Raw genomic sequence first — 19,775 nt, forward strand, 5'->3', positions numbered from 1 at the left:
TAACCACCTGGAAAAAAGTAATTTGCCTTCATTTCAATTCATTTCTACATAACTGGCTCTAAAATGATTTGTTATCATTGTTTCTGGGAGTCTAGTGCATAAAACTCTTTTCTCAGGCTATATGCAGAACTCTCCTTTTTATTACAAATAGTTTTTACCTTAGTATCTAAGCAACCAGTAAACACTTAAGGATAACACTGACTTTATGGGAAGAAACTTTGAGCCTCTTGAAACATGCTGGCAATGTTCAAGTTGCACTGAATGAAGTGGCAAAGCCATTCTTAAACTTATGATTGAATTTTTTAAAAAGGATTGAGTGAGCTATTATTAAATTCATCGGCCAATTCTTGTTGTGAATACTTTTCAAAAAGTGAAGTTTTTTGTTTTTTTTTTTTTAACAACTTCTGTAGGTCACAGGAGAAAAAGAGTGCCTCTCCACAATCACTTTTCTTCTATAGGTGGAAAAAGCTAATGATGCTGCAAGACTGAGCAGAGCTGTGGAAAGGCTCCCAACACAGTTCACTTCACTTCACTTCGTTAAGCAAAATAAGATGCTTGAGACACTTGCTAGAGGGTGGATTAAAAGAAAAAAAAATGATGCTTGAACTTGCTTACTGTTGCTTTTTATTAGATGCTTTGGATTAGGAAAGCTATAACAAGATCCTGTCCTTGACTGAACAAATATTTCTTGAGCTCTTACCATGTGCCGATGGGCCCTGATAATATGGTGGTGAACAAAATGAAGCCCAGGGTTTCAAGGACCATGGAGTCTTCTGGGAGAATTAGGCAATAAACACATCAACAAATGCATTTGTAAATTGGGGGAAGTGCTATAAAAAAAAGGGGGTGATGCCATTGAGAATAAAGGAAAGCCCATTCCAGTAAAAGAAAATAGTATGTGTAAATCCCTGAGGCTGGAAAGAAGTTACTGGATTGGAGCAACTAGGAAAAGACCATTGCATTCAAACATAAAGAGAAAAGGATGAGAGATGGATTTGCACAGAAGTGCAAAGAATTTTTTTTCTTTGCAATCATTTCTGGTTTTACCTTTCCTGGATAACATCTTGTAAAATATAATGGTCAAAATCTTTAACTTAGTGTTATAGATCTAGCTAAGGGAAAGAAGGAATAGAAAATGAAGCTGAATAGAAAATCAGATCCATCAACCAATCTGTAAATTGCAATTTTCTTAGCAATTGGATTCTGAAAATTTAGTCAATAAACACAAATTGAGTCTTCATGATCCACTATGTCTATTATAGGTTCAAACTTTCAGACCAATATCAACTGGAGCCACTTTAAAAGGAAAATGTGATTCAATAGCAGGAGTTATATTTAAATTGGAAAAAATATATTTATTTTTAGCAAATTAAATGTAATGACAATTTTCTGAAAACAAACTGGGGATAATTTTAAAAATATATAGTCAATATCTCCATCACAAACTTTTGAAAGATCATTAGTCATAGTAAAGGATAATTTACTTGGGGGGCTTGTAGAATTAAAATGTTTTTTTAAAAAATCTAAAAACCAAAGACAGTTTCAGTGCTAAGAAATAAATGTTCCTGTGAAGTGACTGTGGCACATCACAACTATATTTTAAGTCTTTGTGGTAATTTCATATCTATAGAACAGTGGCTCTAGAAAATACCCACTAGTTAGCAAAAAGATTCTGAATATATTAACAGGAGGTATTTTAAACATACCACTGAAGAAAAAGATTGTAGAAATGGTAGATTATTCTGCAAAATTAGGAATTCATTTCAGAGCCAGGAGTCATTCAAACCAGATTTAATTGTGTTCTGTAAATAGATATGTTACCAGAAACGCAGTGGATATCCTGTTGAGATTTTTTAAACATTATCTTTGTGCACATTGTTAGGGATAATTAATGCAGTCGAACTTGTATCCTGGCTGACATGAACCATTAGAATAACACATTCCTTTAGAGGGCACTCCTTCAGAGATTATAGTTGCTAGTGTAAAGTTACTCTAATTGTTAAAAAGTAGTACTGTATCCAAAAAGACAGACAAGGCAATTACTGTCCTTCTATTAATAATCCAAACATGCTTTCCAGTGAGACCTTTGAAAACCTTTTCATATTCAGAAAATTACTTTACCCACAAACTTTCTGACAACTGAAAATAGTTTATTTGTACTAAAGTCTCTCGATTTAAGGCTTAGTAACTTGAAGAGAGCTCAGTGATATTTGGAATTGTGTTTTAGTCTTGCCATAGCATTGACATATGAAGTTGCATTTTAATGAAGTAGATACAGAATACATTAATGTATATGTATTTGTTTTAAATAATAAAGTTTACTGTAGTTGATGGACATAAATGTAGTACAAAGGGAAACTAGTTATTTTGGAGTTTTTTTTAACTTTTACTAAAGAATACTATGGATAAAATTTATAAAAGAACATCCCTGTATAACTTTAGAATGCTGCCCTTCTCCCATTCCTTACATCCCAAATATAAATCAGAAACATAATCATTTTTGCAGTTTGTGATTCTAAAAATCACTAATACCAAAATTCTTTTTTAAAACCACATGAAGTATTAAGTTCATTATGAATGATTCATTTGTAATTATTTCATGTATATATGGCTAATATAACTTTTGATTTATAGTTTTAGAACAAAAGTATTCCGGATAGGTTGACTTTCTGAATTTCCTGGAATAAAATCAAGAAAAAAATCTATGTGGATTCTATTCATTAGAGTCCACTTCAATAAATTAACATATTTTAAAATACTGTTTTACTGAATGTTACGTACCTGTTATCATAGAATTATTTTTTAAATCTAGAAATATATAAAGAAAATACAAGCCACCATCCCAAAACTAATATGAATATTTAGTTTACTGGTTTACAGTGTGAGTTAGAGTCAAGAGACCTAGATTCAAAATGTAGCCCCTGCCACTACTATCACCACCCTATTTGCTCACGAAGGACCTTAGAAAAATTTTGTAACCTGCTAGAACCTGAGTGTTCGTGTCTGTAAAAATGGGACACTAGTGATGCCAACTTCATAGAGGTGACAGGGAGAATAAATGAAAACATTCAAGTTAAACTCATAGAACTATACACATGGCATATAGTAAGTGCTCAATGAATATTCTTATCATCCTTTTGAGTATTTTTTCATGTGTGTGTATGTGTGTGTATATATATATATGTATATATGTATGTGTGTGTGTATGTGTCTGGGATTTTTGCTTTTTTTTAATTTTTAATTTGGCACATGGATGTGACATTTCCAGGTCTATGGGATCTGTAACTGCAAATCCCACCAGTACTACCAAGAAGATTTTAAAAAACATTTTCCCTTTCGAGATTCCTTGTATACAAGTGTGGAATTGAAACATTTTCGTATTTCAAGTTTGCTGGCACTTTGCATTTTCTGAAATAAATGGGCTTCATCCAGATGACACTGATTTAGATTACACTGGCCTTCTTAACTCACCTTCAAAAAGTTCCAATAACAGTAGCAGCAAGTAATCACTGACAATCTGTTTTGTATTGGGTGTCTGATGGGATGGACCAAGTCCTGAATTACAAAACAAGACCTAAGGCCTGGTACTATCTCCTTGGTTCATCCAGCAAACATCGTTTAGGTGTCTATTGTACACCAGGCACATGCTGAGAACACACAGGAATTCAATAAGAGATTATCACTCAAAAACTCACGGTCCAGAGGAAAATCAGAAATATAAAAAAAATGAACAGGTGTATGATGAATGCAATAATAAAGGTATATAAAGGGGGATTGTGTACACAAAGAAAAAATGTGTCATCTTTAGCCAATGTGGTTGTGAAGTGTTCACAGACAAATATTTGAATGTTAGGCATGATCTTTAGAGTATTGGACCTTGGATATTCCATGGCAGATATAACACAGGAGTCCTCTCAGTCAATTTCCACCTTTCTCATAAATTGCATTCATGCATTTAGAAAATGTTTACTGTACACCTACTCTACGTTACACACTGGAAATAGAGCAGTTAACAAGCAACACACGTTGTAGTTTGTGTACATCTGCAGGTTAGCAACTGTACACTAAAATGAGTGTTTAAATATGAGACAAGCAAGGTGTGATGGGTGCACAGATGTAAGAGAGCCCAGTTCAGGAGGAAGGCAAGGTTTTCCAGAGGATGAGATTCTAAACTAAGACAAGAAAGAAGAAAAGGAGAGGTCAGTAAGAGAAGGAAGACAATTATTGATATCCTTAGATAAAATCAATTTATCTGTGTGCTGGGTGAGGCGGCGGGGAGGGGGAATTGAAGTGAACTCTATTTAATAGAGAGAGAATGGGAGAACACACTTGGGCTTTGTAAAATCCAAAAACACTGAATGCACTTGAGTTGGCCAGCAGAGCCATTGAGCATTTTCTTGCAATTGATTTTAAATCTTTCTTTTCCCTGTGTCTCTCAGCCAATGATTGAGATAGGCAGGATCATTTTCAGCCATTAGCAAAACTATTTAAAGAGATGTAGGTGTCTAACTCAGAGAGCAGCACTGAAAAATATGCATCTTCCAGCCAAAGGGATTTCTCTCTTTTTCTAAATCAAGTGGACTTTTAGAAACCTGTTTACAGGTTGTACTTGTCTCTTTTATGACTGGCAGAATACCAATAAAACAATCCATGAGAATTTCCCATTGTTCTTGGATTTGACCACTTGTGCTCATGATTTCAAAGTTTGTGTCCAAGGAGACCTAAGTCTAATCGTACATCTCTCTACGTATAATGATTCATGTGTTGTCTGGTTGTCTCGAAATTCTATTTTGCAAGATAGATTTTTTCCCATCTCATTTTATAAATGGATTTAGCGAAGGAAATATAACTTCATTCATTCATTCCACAAACATGGACATCCTGCTATCTGCCAAATGATGAGCTAAGCAGTGAGCAATTTCAGACAATAATTTTTAGACATTTCTGTAAAAGTACATTTCCAAACATATGAATATGGTAAAAGAAGGGTGTTTTCTTTGGTTTAAGGACTTAAAAATAAAAATAGTCATATAAACACATACCTGAAATAGTAAAACTGTATGAAAAATGTCCTTCCTGTTAACAAAGGATTGAATACATGCTTCCAGTTTCTATGGCAGCACAACCAAACAGAAAAATAAGTCATAGAAGTGGTCTTTTGTATCAGTGTCTTGCCTCCCAAACAATAGGACCAGGAGCAATCAGTGAAAAATGACTGGTGCTATCCTACTTGCGAAAACTGTTTCACAGCTTATCAGATTATGTAAACTAGAGGGAACATTATTTGAAAAAATAACACAAAATTGGAATTTATGTTTTCATTTTGACTATGTCACCAAGGTCCTTACTTTAAAAAACAAAAATTCCTTCAAAAATCCAATACACAGCACAACAATGTGCATGTACTTCATGCCACTGATTTATACACTTAAAAATGGTTAAAATGGTAGATTTTATGTTGTGTATATTTTACCATAATAAAAAAAAAAAAAACTCAGGCGAAACAAAACAATCTTCTAAATAGACCCTGTCTTTCCTAGGACTAACTTATTGTGGTAAATGCACATAGGAAATTGCTTTAATGTCCTTTTAGCAGAAGAAAGTTCTTAAGCTTAAATTAAAATGAAAAAACAACAGAAAATAAGGGTTTTGACACGTAAAGCCAGTGTCCAAATGGACTCTACAGTTGAGGTCCTAGATGTGTTCTGAACATTTACCCTGACCTCCTAGAACAAAGGGAAAGGAAGGAGGGAGGGGAGGGGAAAGAGAAAGGGAAAAGACAAAAAGAAAAAAATAGGAGGGAGCAAGCTAGGGAAAGAAAAAGACCATTTGTTGACCCTGTCATTTTATTTCCCAGAATGATTCGATACCTCAAGAAGATTTCACTCCAGATGTGTACAGAGTTTTCCTGAACAACCTTTGCCCTCGACCTGAAATTGATAACATCTTTTCGGAATTGTAAGAGGACACATTTTAACCGACTCTTTTTTCGGCTTGCATTGATACTCAGGGTGGCTAGGGCAGGATGTCGAGCAGCAGTTGGAGATGGAAGAACACGACACACCATTTCTAAAAGCCGTGCTCCTGTGTGATTTCTTGGGCAGGGTCATATGTTCTTGCCCCTGAGGTGCAACCACTGCTTTTCATGCGTAGAAGTTTGCTGTGATTTATTGCTGGGTGTAGGAGGCATCTTGGCTTAGTGAACAGACTGGTGTAGCAGAAAGAACTCTGGACTGGGAACAAGTCATTTTACCTCTATGAGCCGCATTAGTGAAATGAGAATTTGGCGTTACTAAGAACCTGCCCAGCTGAAAAATTATTTGCTTTTATGTTAAAAAATATAAATTTATATAGGCATCACCTTTTTTAAAACACTCAAACAAAGCAAATATGGGGGAAGTAGCAATTTACCTTTCTGAATACACTGAAATCTACACGACAGAAAATCAATCTAAAATGTGGTAAAACAAAAATAAGTATTTCTTCATTATAGAAGAGAGGAAAGCAGTACTGCTGAGAATGACACTGGGTATTCTTGTTTTGTGATGTTCGTTGCCATCAAATATTTATTTGTACCATTGAACTTGTCTTTCAGTTGTCAACAAGATTGAAATGGGAAGTTTGAATCATAGTACAAGTAGAAGCGTAACTTTAATGGGAAAAAAATGTCCAAATGGGTTGTTTACTTTTTTAAGATGTAAACAGTAATAAGTACATCTTTAAATGATTACATGGGATATGGGAGTTTGGTGACTAAACCAAAAGTCCAATGTCATAATCAAAAAATGATCTCTACCTCTGTGTTCAATTTAGAATGGTGCATCCCTATGCACACAATGCAGGGTTTTTTCCTACTGTGGGTTTTCTTACACATTTGGTATTTTTCAAGAGCATGGGGTTTTAGAGATGGTGACTGCAATAGATATTTGTATCCCACCGAAGTACAGAAATTATGGTGGAGCAGCACAGGGTTTTCAGGGCGAGACAGGAATTTTAATACAGCATGCTTTAATCAGGTATAGCAGAATTTTATTAAATATTTTTCTATAGTTAAATGCAAATATATGAATGAAATTTGGTAGAAAAATATTCTTATTTCTTGGTTTTTAATTGTTTTTAGTGGTGCCAAAAGCAAACCATACCTTACCGTTGATCAGATGATGGATTTTATCAACCTTAAGCAGCGAGATCCTCGGCTTAATGAAATACTTTACCCACCTCTAAAACAAGAGCAAGTCCAAGTATTGATTGAGAAGTATGAACCCAATGATAGCCTCGCCAAAAAAGGTTAGTACTTTGTCATACAGCATAGGAAAGCTCTTGCTTCCAATGGTAAGTGGTCACACCCTGGTAATTTAGAAACTTTAAGGATTAGTTAGCTTAGTTTCCCTCATTCGTATACCTGCTTTCCTTTCTGTCTGAAATTATTGGTGGTTCAGCCTCAAGTTGATTTTTTTAAAACTTTGGTGTGTTTTTGTTGTTGTTGTTGTTGTTGGTATTAAGTCGTTAAATATGCAATGCCCGATTTTGAATCAAAAGTTTAGTTTATTATATCTCAAACAAGAAACAGTACAATTAATCAAAGTCTCCACCTAAACTATTGACACAGTTTTGCCATCTTAAGGGTAGCTTGTTTATTCCAGCAGCAAAGAAGCCTGGAGAGAGTGGTGATGAAATAGCAAAAGGTATTTTTCACAGGTGGTTGAGAATTGAGTATTTTTCCTTGCAAAAAGTAGTCCAAAGCCTGGAAGAATTGGTAGTCAGTTGATGCAAGGTCTGGTGAATACGGTGGATGACAAAGAGTCTCCAAGTCCAGCTTCTGTAGTTTGAGCAGCATTGCTTTTGGGGACATGTCATCTTGCAAGAGGATTAGCTTGTCTCAACTGACCAATCTCAGCTGCTTAATCACGAGCATCCTCATCATTTCATCCAGTTGGTTGCAGTAGATATCTGCTGTGATCGATTGAACAGGTTTATGAAGTTTAGTGGATAATACCAGTGCTGGCCCACCAAATAGACACCATTAACTTTTTTGAAAGAATATTTGGTTTTGGATGTGTTTTGGCACTTCATCTTTATCCAACCATTGTGTTGAATGCTTGCAAGTTGTCAAAAAGAATCTATTTTTCATCACATATAACAATACAGTGTAGAAATGGTTTGGCGTTATGTTGTGACAGCAAAGAAAGGCTAGCTTTGAAACAATTTCTCTTCTGACACTCGTTTAATCCATGCAGTACCCATCTGTCCAGCCTCTTTACCTTGCCAGTTCATTTCAAATGGTCCAATATTGTTGGAATAGTAACATCAAACCTTGCTGCTAATTCATGCATAGGTTGAAATGGATTCATTTCCACTACAGCTTTCAGCTCATCATTATCCACCTCGGTCTCAGGTCACCCACATGGCTCACTTTCAAAATTAAAATCACCAGAATGGAACTTCTCAAACCATCAGTGTACTGTGCATTCATTAGCCACATCTTTCCCAAACACTTCAATGATATTTCAAGCTGTATGCACTCCATTGGTTCTGTGATGGAACTCATATTCAAAAATAACACAAATTTTTGATATATTCCTGGTTTCACAAAAATTGCTCTTAAAAAATGTGAAAGATAATCACAAGCCAAAACATGCATTTGAAAGACTGAGGATGTAACTTCACAATAGGAAAAAAAAATAAAAAGTATCAAAGTGAAATGTCAGAGATATCAACTGTCAAACTTACTACTTAAGGAAACCGGACACTTCACACTTAATGACCTATATATCTATATATACATGTAACTGCTTTTTAATGTCTAATCATTTGTTTCAAATTTACCCAGTGACTGCATGCATTGTTCTCATACAGGAAATTCACTACCGTAAAAGTTATCCTTTTGGGTTTTTTCTAGAAAGTTCTATGAAGTGGCCCACAGATTTTTCTAAATCTCTAAAACTGAAGAAAATACTCAGCCTGTTAGACCTTTATCTTATTCCAGTTTACACTATCTGATGAATTTCCCCGGTTGGGGAAATATTCTAAAATTTGGACTACTGTGTAAAAAAATTAGTGTTACGGATAGAAAAAATTAATTAGTCCCCAAATTGATACCAGCTCTAAGTTGGCTGGAAGTTATTAAGAAATTTATGTTTTTGATTTTGGAAAAATGAATTGCCAAAATAAGATCATGATGATTTAACTGCTGTAAGTTTTCAATTATATGTGGCAACAGTGTCCCTGAATAAGATCCTCCACTGCTATGACCAAGTCTTATCTGGATTGAAATATCTTCACTGAGAAAATTGGTGTGTCGTCACTGATGGTATTGCAGATTGCCTAGATATTCCATAGGGAGGGAAATAAAGTACAATTAACCAAGTATTAAGAAGAAATAAATTGTATGTTAATATACAGGCAATTTATAAAGTAACAGAAATAGCTCCAGCAAGAGCTAGATAATAAGAATTTATAAGAATTTATAAGTAATTAATAAGAATGCTTATTATAAAAGTCTTTTAGTCCATTGTATTTGTTCTGAAAATGGTCCTCTAAATGGCAAATAAAAGTATTTGTTAAGTACAAAAGTAAAATCTTATTAATTTTATTCTACATGTTACAAGTTGGGAATTTTTAGATGCAAGTTTTTCATTTTTGTTTATGTTCTTGGTCAAGCCTTTGTTCCTGTCATCATTCTTCTTGTTGCCATGAAGGTGAGATCAGTCAAAGGAGACAAGAAACTCAACAGTATGTCTTGGCGTGGCCAGGCCTGCCCCTCCAAACCTACTTACATGGGATGCCTTTTCTTCCCTGATGCCACACAAAATGGGATTTCTCCTTGTCATTAAGCAGGGAGCACTTCTTGGAGATTTTGCCCACATGGCTTGGCAGTTCCCTTATGAAATCCAAACTTCTCCAAAAAATAGCTAACATACTATTACAACAAATCCAGAGACTTCTAAGAACTGGTTAGCCCATGCCACTAGGAAAACAAAAAGCTTTTGTGAAACCAGTGAAGCACTCCAAGGCATAAACTTTGCTCTTTTCTCCTTCCTTCACACCATATCACTGATGGGCCATTCCTCAGCTGGTAGCTGATGCCTCCATACATCATCCTCTGATGACTTAGACTAAGGACAGAGGATACAAAGAGAAAAAAGTGTGATAGGTTACTGTAAACCCCTACAATCCGGGAAGAACCAATTTTGATTCTAATGGAAATTAAGATGACATCTCCTATGATTTGCAAGATTATTTAGTAACCCTTGCTTATTTTTGTCAGTGTACTAGGTATGAATTCTGTAATCACAACAGGCATACAAAATTCAGGTATATTTTTAAGAGCAACTTTATTTATTTTTCTTTGCCTTCATATGGTATTGATCATAAAGCCTCTGTAATTAGCCTTAATAGCAGTATAGAGAGGCAACATAGAATAGTGGTTCCACTCGTAGGGTTTCAAAGCTGACAGCCCCTTCACTAGTTGTATGGTCTTAGTACTTAACCTCTCTGTGCTTCAGTTACTTCAAAGTTGAGGAGAGAAGAGTTCTTGATTGGCTTGTAAATTTGAATTAAATAATACCTGCAAAGAATTTAGAAAGGAGATTGCATGGCTCGTTTGACGGTATGAATAAATGTTAACTTTCTCCTCAATGTGTTGAAGTGTAGTGTGCTGGTTTCAATTCCTTGGGTGTTTCATCTATTTTCCTAGGCAATGACAAGATTTCTGGGCCTTAGACTTTTTTTATTCCCTCCCAGCACCTAGAAGATGGACCTGTTCACAGTGAAATACTCAATGTAGACTTGTATGTGTGACCTAATCATTGGTAGAAAGCAATTGTGTCCCAACTTATCACTTGAGAATGTCCCCTGATGGTCTCTGTACGGAGGAATTTAGACTGGTGCCATCTCCACCAAAAGCCTCATCTAGCACCCAGGAGGGACAAGGGCTTTGGAGTCCAACAGCCAGAATGTGGCTAGAGGGCCAACCACCTACTAGCATACGAGATGCGCCCTCTGTCACCCCAGGGGAACTCAGTGCCAATTAAGCAGGTCTTGCTGGCTAGATCTAATGGCCCTTTCCCCTCCGCACTCCATATGGGAGAAATACAACTCTTCAAGGAAGTCAATAGTAAAATTACAAAGACCTCAGCAGTGTCACTCCAACTCTAAGACATGTACACAAAAAGTGATAACAGCCTTGTATTAAGGGTAAAGTAAAATGGTGCACATTAACGTTCAGCACACGATAGTCATTCCATCAGTGGCATGTATTATTACTATTATCCCTATTTAAAGCAGGACAAATAGTACTGGAGGAAGCACACAATCTCTGGTATTCTAACCTTGCAAACTCAAACTTATTTAATACAAGCAAACTGTGTTCATTCATTCATAATTTTGGCATTCAATAAATCGTCAGTGAAAAGCAGGAGGCTATGGACTATGATAGATCCAAAGATAAAACCTATGGCTCTAGCGGCTTATACTCTTTTAAAAAATAAGATATGAATATAAATAACTAAACGGCACTTCTCAAATTCTAATGGGCACATGAATCACCTGGAACCTTGTGCAAATGCAGATTCTAGATTTCGCCTTTCTGACAAGTCACTCGGCGCTTAACCTCTCTGTTGGTTAGGACCATAGGTAATGCTGATACTGCTGGGTCAAGGACCACACTGAGTATCAAGGCTGTAAAAAGTACAGAAAAAGTGCAGTAAGTGTGAAGAGGGACAGATTTCTTCCTGTAAAGAAGAATGTGGAAGAGATAACATTTGGGCTGAATCAATTTTAACAGCAATGAACTAGAGGCCTTTTAGGGACAGAGAATGTCAATCTCTTATTCATTTGCTCACTCATTCAACAAACGTTTCTTGAGCAGTCATTTATTAAGCATCAAGAAGACTGAAGACAGAACCTTGAAGAGCTTCACAAGCTACATTTGAAGAGGTGTAAGGACGGGCAACTACATTTGGATAATACAGGGACAAGACAATTATTTTTCTAAGTTTCCCATTAGCTACCCAGAGTAAATCTTATTTTTCCATCACAGCATCCATTTCTTAACCCTAAAACTCCAGATGTTTAAACTTGAAAATAATGTTGAACTTGAGCTATTTCATAGCAAGTCATTTTGTTTGATGCTTTTTGCTCTATTTGTGTGAACAAAGAAGACTAGAGAAGATTGTTTTATTTTGTTACCTGTTATTTTATTGTGAAAAGTATAATGATTTTGAAATCTTTGTTTGTAGAACTAAGAAATTACTGGGGTAGACCTCAATTCTTTAGTAACTAAGAGTTTGAAATATTTTTTTCTAAAGTTGAAAATTAATTTTTTAATTTGATTTTGCAGTTCATAACATTTGATGTTTGACCTTGGGATTTTTTTAGAAACTCCTTTTTGTGTTTTCCTGATTTATTAGATAATTACAAGTAAACTCCAACAAAATACAATTAAAGAAACCATTGTTTGATTTCAATGTGATGACTGGTATGCACCTGCAAGAAAATTAGCCTTCCTTTATGATGTGTGACTTCCAAAACATACATTAACATTTTGCAAAAAAGCACACCAAAGCTTTGAGATCAAGTATCTCACCTAAGATTTCAGACCTATACGCTTGCTCTTTGAGAAAGCAGACTTGTAAACTTTTAGTCAAGTAGTTAATACATTTTTATCAATAAACACAGAAGAAAATAAGTAGGGAAATTTAATATTACACTTTTTTTCCTGTTGCTTTCATATTGACTAGTTCCTCAAATGTGCTCAAAGCATTAATTAAATTTGTGTTGATCTCAGTGCTCATCCAGTAACTCAGTCTCATTTTTCTGAGAAAGACACTTCCATATTGCCTGTATTTGTTATAAAATGCTAGGCATAAGATACACAATATATATAACATAACATAAACATGTATACTCTATGATATCAAGAAACTTTTATCTTAAAGTAGGTATTAAATAATATGAAAAACCTGACATGCTAATGTTTAGTTTTGATGTGTATTTTGTATAATTTTTACATAAAAGGTAGACTAAAATTAAATTAAAATTTTTCAATGTGACCAAAAGTCTAAATGCCATAGCTGACCATGGGTTAGCTGACTAAAAAGCCCAAGACATGGAAGTGTGAAATGAAAATCCAGAAGAGATGACGTACTTGGCTGCTTTGTAGATCTGCTGTAATTAGCATGTGTCAGCCACATTCTCAGACTGGAATTTCTGTTTCAGGAGATGGGTATATTGGTTATAAATAATCAAAGAGTTTCTGTGTAGTCTGAGGCCAAATGGTTATATGTTTGTCTTCCACACAGAGAGAATTTGAATCCTGTCACCAAGGATACTATTCTTAAGGGAGTTTGGTTTATTTTTATAATTTAAAATCACACATTGAAAAATGCTGTGGCTCCTGGTCAGCAATGTTTCTTCCTTGCCATGTTGTTTGCACTGTAGACCTAAATATGCTTGGCACAGGACTACACAATGACTCTGCCTTTTCCAAACAAAAGGCTCATGAATATCATAGTTTCAAGACTAATGTCTCATGAACAGTTATTTTTTTTTAATCACTCATACTCTTCAGAAGAAAATAAGTAAAATTAGCATGAAAGATAAAATAGCTATATTGGTGCCTTTGGTAACAGAATGCAGACTTCTAGACTCAACTGACAAGTCTGTAAATGAAGGCCAAATTTTGTGTAAATAAACTGCCAAGTAGTTTATTTAACTGGAAGCAGCTGAATGAGTTCATTCATGCTTTTGTTCTTCTGTGAAGAGCAGGTGTTTGTGAGTATTTGCTAAATAACTGAATTCATGTAGCAGATTATCATATTATTAGCTGATGTTTCAAGCTATATTTCTTTTATCATCAGTTCTTCCTCTTAAATTTTTATAAGGTATACTATACAAAAGCCCCCCCCACACTTTGTTGTAATTAAATCATAAAAATGAAGCTATATAATCCTTTTTGGTATTGGATCACTACCCATTGAGTTAATAATAGGTTAATAGTTTAAATGAATTTAAAATTATAATGGCAGAGCAATTTGGTTTTAAGTAAAGCAGTAGAAGTTCAGGCATTGCAAGCATTTTTACTTCAAGTAGACCTAAGCTAATAACGATTCAGTATCAGTAGAAATAACCTTATTATATTTTCAATATTTTTTTAAAATACTGATAGAGTTGAACTATATTGTCTCATTATTGTCAACATCAAGAAACAGGCAGAGTGTGACAGAAAGAGCACTGGACTTGGGAATCTTGAACCTGCAGTATTAGGCAGGACTCCTTCAAATGAAAAATGACAGACACTGAACTCAAACTGAAGCACAGGAAGGAATTTACTGGTGCATATAAGCAGAAAGTCAAGATGTTAATGACTTCAGGCATAACTATATCCAGGAGCTCAAGTGATGTCATCCAGAATTGTTTCTCGTTCTCTCGTCATTTTCTCTGTACTGTCTATAGTCCTCGGGCAGATTCTCCTGAGTGACAAGACAGCCACCAGCATACACAGAAATTCTTTTTACTACTTTCCAGTGAAAGTTCCAGCATCTGGAGCATGGCTTAGGTCACCCAAGGCCACTCTTGGACTAAAATCACTGTGACCTGGAGGATGAAATACAAATAAATGGAAAGGCTTAGGTCACATGACTCTCACCAGAGCCAATAAGGGGTCAACTACCTAAGCCACAGAGCATGTGAACTAATAATGGGAGAGAGGTGGCTCCCCAAGATGCAGTTGGGATGTACTTTCTAGAAGAAGGAAGAATGGTCTCTGGGCAGAGAAAAACAGTAGATTCCACTAAAATTCCAGAAATCAACAATTCCTTATGACTCTTTGTCTTACCTTAGGAAGCCATTTAACCTAGCCCTGGCCCCAAGTCTTCCCATCTTTGAAATGATTTCCTGAGAGAATTGCTGGGAGAATTAAATTAGATGGTCTTGGTAAGAAAGTTGCATATATTAATTATTACCCACCAAACTTTTGCTGACCTGAACTAATGAAAAGTGATAACTGGCATTTAACACCAAATTATTCTGAACCATTTAAGGGTCTAGAAGTGAGACTCAGAGCACAGTGCTGAGACATTTCCTGAACATTGTTGTCTCTCACCTAACAGGCTTATTTAATGCGCTACAATTAAGGATAAGTTACAGTCGTCTGTTAACGAAACCAGAAAATGTGGCATGTCATCTCTGTGCACTAATGCTCCATTGTGACTCAGTCATTTTTTGTATATTTGTATTAGGATGGAATTATGATCATAGTTATACATATAAGCATTTACACTTAACTCATTATTTATTTTATTATCACTTCATTTTCCTAGATTTCTTAAATCATATTTTCCCAGTAACATTTTTCTTTGTTAGGTGGAAGTTACAAAACAAATGATGATGATTATTATAATCTCTATTATGCATCCTTGAGAGATCAAACATGCCAAAATTAAAGAAAAATGTTGGCATTATGTCATAATTAAGCCAGTAAACCCCAGACAGGAGACTTTACTCGCTTGAGCTTCAGGTTCTTCATCTGTAAAATGGGGTGGGATAGGTACTGTAGCAGACGTTGGCCTTCATCCCATATCCCTTGGCACTCACTGTTCAAACCCAGCCAACAACATTCTCAGCCCTCCAGGACTTTGTCTCAGGCCAACCACAGACAGCCTGCAATGCCCCAGGATTTCGTGACTCCACGAGTAGTTGTTGGAGGACAAATCATCTTCCTTGTCTCTTGCATGGCACAGTTCTGATACATGCTCTCTACTTTCTCCCAGAATTCCTCAGTGGGGGGGAGCCCTGGTTCCCTACAGCTGTAACTTGCCTGATAACCTTCTCTTCAGTAGCTGCTTTTTCTTCCCTTCTCACGTGTCTTCTCTGCTGTTGTTTCCTGGGGTCACCTCCCAAATAAGCTACTCTCAGAGCCTGCTTTCGGAAGAATCCAAACTAAGTAAGACAAGCACTTACAGCAAATAAATGGCCCTCATGGAATCAAACATGAAAAATGGGTAAGGTCAGAGTAGCTGAGCACTGAGACAAAAAAAAATAGAAAAGGGCTATGCCTGTGGCTCATTCCTTCCAACCTGTCACATAATTAATTGTCTAAATTGTTATCATTCATGAAGCCCTGGCCAGTGGCCTCAGATCATGGGATTTCCTGTCTACAGGGACTTACCCATTGAGCCCTAACTCTCTAATCATTAGAAGAGGCAGCTACAGCAGTGGCAATGTTGGGAACAGGACTCTGTGTTCTTTGTCCCATTGCAGAATCCCACTATTCCAGACATCCACTTGGGCCCTCCATCAGGACTAGAAAAAAGATGCAAGGTGAACTAATTAGAAGTTAGAGACTAACATGTATAGCAGTAGCCTTCAAACGTGTCCTGAACACAGCATCCTTTTATTTGTGTTTGTTTCTCCTAATGAAGTCTTATGAGAAAGGTCAGTATGAAGGAAAAAACCTTTAAAAGCACTTTTGGTTGAAGAGAGGGGACCTTGGACTCTAGCTAACAATGGCTGGCTGACCTTCAGTTCCCATCTGCAGGCCCTTCTGCCTAAACCCCAGGACATTCGGGATGCTCAGTTTAAAAAGCACTCCTCTGAAGGAGATATCGACTGCTTTAAAGATCTGCCTCACAATTAAGGTGGCATCCATTGAAGTAATTTTATATAGACTACCTACATATAGTCATCGAGGAAATAAAAGAACCAAAAGGAATCCACAAAGTCAACTCAACTGAAATAGATTTTCTTCCCAAAAGACAAAGACAGATGAAAACTATATGATGTAGCCCATTCTTTTCATACCTTAATTAAATTACTACACTGAGAAAGCTGCTGAAAAGCCACTCTACTACTTTATTGATTGAGATCACATTTAAATTCCACCTATTGACTTTCTAGCCCCTGTGGAAGGTTACAGAAAAGTGGCACTGTCATCCTTGCGTACAGTCCAAGCTCTTCTTAACTGCACATCTGGTATGTTCACAGACTTCTCTGAAGTATTTCAGATTGGTGAGAATGAAAAAAAAAATTGTTTTTCAAGGTAGCCATTATGGACCCATTGTTCATTGGTTGACTTGGCAACTTCTTTCCTTTTTCTTTCCTTTATTGCCTTTCCTCTGTCCCCAGGAGGCAGGGAGTGGACGTCAGGAGGGGCAAATGCCTGGCCTAGGAATCCTGGTTTTATTCTCCTCCAGCCTTTTTTACAGTAATCTCAACATCTGCTCAGCAGCATGGCTCTGGCCAAAAAGTCACAGCCATGTCCACTCACAGCTGAGATGTCCTTTGTTCAGGAAATAACCAGACAGGAAAAACATAAACAGTAAAAAGGAAAGTCAAATGCCAGTCCCAAGGGGTAGAGAAGTGAGCTCAGTAGCCTAGTCTACCTCACAGTCTGCTGAGCTTTGTTAAAGCGCCTTTACCTCATCAGACCTTCCTCAGGTGCTTTGCCCTGTCGTGTCCCATTTGCTATTGGGACAAAGCAGGTAATGGCTGCTTTTCCCCAAATGTGACCTCACAGCAGAATATGGCATTAGCAAATGCTGACTAGTACACCTTTCCCCTCGCCAGCAGCAGTCAGGAAAGACTGGCTCAGTCGAAACAGCTGGGCAGGTGGAAACTGTGCCTGGAGGGAGAGAGGCCACAGGGCCACAGACATTTGACCCTCAACATCTGCTTTATCCAGAGTCTTGTTTTGTTAATAGTCGGCTTTACAACAAACATGTGGGAGGGAAACAGCTCAAATGTAGAGAGAAAATAAACCATGACCACAAGGAAACCAGATAAGTGAGTTGTGGACTGTGCACCCTAACACTTAACAAAAAAGTCGAAAAGGCCAGGTGTGGTGGCTCACACCTGTAATCCTAGCACTCTGGGAGGCCAAGATGGGAGGATTGCTTGAGCTCAGGAATTTGAAGCCAGCCTGAGCAAGAGCAAGACCTCATCTCTACTAAAAGCAGAAAAATGAGCCAGGCATAGTGGCACATGCCTGTAGTCCCAGCTACTTGGGAGGCTGAGGCAGGAGATTGCTTGAGCCCAGGAGTTTGAGGTTGCTGTGAGCTACAATGACACCACTGCACTCTACCCAGTGCAACACAGTGAGACTCTGTCTCAAAAAAAAAAAAAAAAAAAAAAAGCTGAAAGATGTGCCATGGCAGGGCATACTGTCAGGAAGCTGATTGATGACGGATGTCACTAATCTATGGTGGAGAGTCTGGGATGTCTGTCTTAACTGACTCACTACAGTCTCTCAGACTCCAGTTGTAAGAACAAAGATTATCTCGAGGCTAGGGGCAGCATTATTTTAAGAGAAGACTTAATGGAGAATGATGGACAAATTAAACTTCTTACCTAAACACTCTACCTTACATGTAAAAAAATGAGCCAAAAATGCTTGTCATTAATGTTGCTGTATGTCTTTGTTCGGGTTCCCCTAGAAGCTGACTCTGAAAGAAGAATTCAAAGACACAGAGTTTGAGAGGTGATCACAGAAAGCACTAGTAGGATAGTAGGAAGTGAGAATGAGGAAGAGAAGGCATCCAGTAAAGTGTGTGTGGTCAAACCAGTTATGCCCAACCACAGCCTCTGTCTGGGGATGCTCTTAGGAAGTTACTGCTCAGGTACTTCCAGCCTGCTCCACGTAAAGGAAGCCAGCAGATAAAGAGATGCAGGTGGAAGTCCAGCCCAACCATATCTCCTGGAGCATGAATAGAGTCTGATACAATGTCATTTCCAGCAAAACAATATTCACCATGATCACAGTAGTATAAGAAGGATTTTTCTATCCAACTATACAGCTCTGACAAGAATCTCCAGCATGTCAAAGGAGAGATGCTCCAAAGTACCTGGTGCTTATTGAATTCTTTTCTTTATTCTAACACAGATCTGAAGCACTTGCATGAATATTTTAATCTAACAATCATGTATTGCCCATCCAACTTAAGGATTACTAGGAAGTGGAACAAAAATGAAGATAAAGTCTTTGCTCTCAAGGAGGCTGTAATTCCAAGGAAAGATAATATTATAAATAAGTATAATACAAGATATAATGTGCTACATCTCCATTAATTCATCTATAATAGCAAATATCTCTTGAGTATCGTTGATGTGCTAGGGAAGCTAAGAGGAAAAGGGAAGTTTTGTTTCTTGACGTTGTGGGGAGTTTAGAGAATTTCTGCAAGCTCTTTCCCTGCTAATTATCCTGTATAAACCTCAGAACAAGGCTTCAAGTCTATATTGTCATCCCCATTTTATGATGAGGAAACTGAGTCTTTGGAGGGGCAAGTAACTTGACTTAGTTATGATGCTTGAGAAGGAATTAGTCAGAAGTAAATCAAAGAGTAGCATTTTTGACCTGAAGGGAAGCCTTCATGCTACTCCTGAGTCATTCATTCGTTATATTTACTCAACACAGTTTTTCGAGTCTTGCTACCTGTCCCAAGCCTTGGGCTACACAATGGAAAGGTGCCATTTCTCTCCTCATGGGACTGTCAATGCAGTAGACCCTCCTCTGTGGTCAGTACCGTGGGAAAGGATGTCCTGAAGGCTTCTGAAGAGCAAAGTGGCATTTCCCGCTGCACTTCAGGAGTGCTTTAGAGCAGAGGGCCAGATGAGAGACAGACCAGTATCTGGTGGCATTTAAGACACTGAAAGAGTCTAGAATGTTCTAAGCAGTTCATTATAAAGCATTAGTGAGCACATGATATTCTGGGCCTGCCTTTATGCTAGATAATGGAAGAACTGTAAACAAAGTGAAGGTCATGGTCCTTCCTCTTGGAAAG

General features: G+C 37.0%; 1 protein-coding gene across 2 annotated transcripts in view; it reads left to right on the forward strand.

Moving 5' to 3' along the window:
* PLCB1 (phospholipase C beta 1) overlaps nt 1-19,775 on the forward strand; it is a 646,359-nt gene that overhangs the window by 442,403 nt on the left and 184,181 nt on the right. For both annotated transcript variants that reach the window (XM_045528129.1, XM_045528130.1), the window contains 2 exons: nt 5,858-5,958; nt 7,121-7,287. In XM_045528129.1, coding sequence (XP_045384085.1) covers nt 5,858-5,958; nt 7,121-7,287 — 268 coding nt within the window. The remainder of the gene's footprint in view (nt 1-5,857; nt 5,959-7,120; nt 7,288-19,775) is intronic.

The sequence above is a fragment of the Lemur catta genome, chromosome 17 (assembly GCF_020740605.2).
Source record: "Lemur catta isolate mLemCat1 chromosome 17, mLemCat1.pri, whole genome shotgun sequence".
NCBI lineage: Eukaryota > Metazoa > Chordata > Mammalia > Primates > Lemuridae > Lemur > Lemur catta.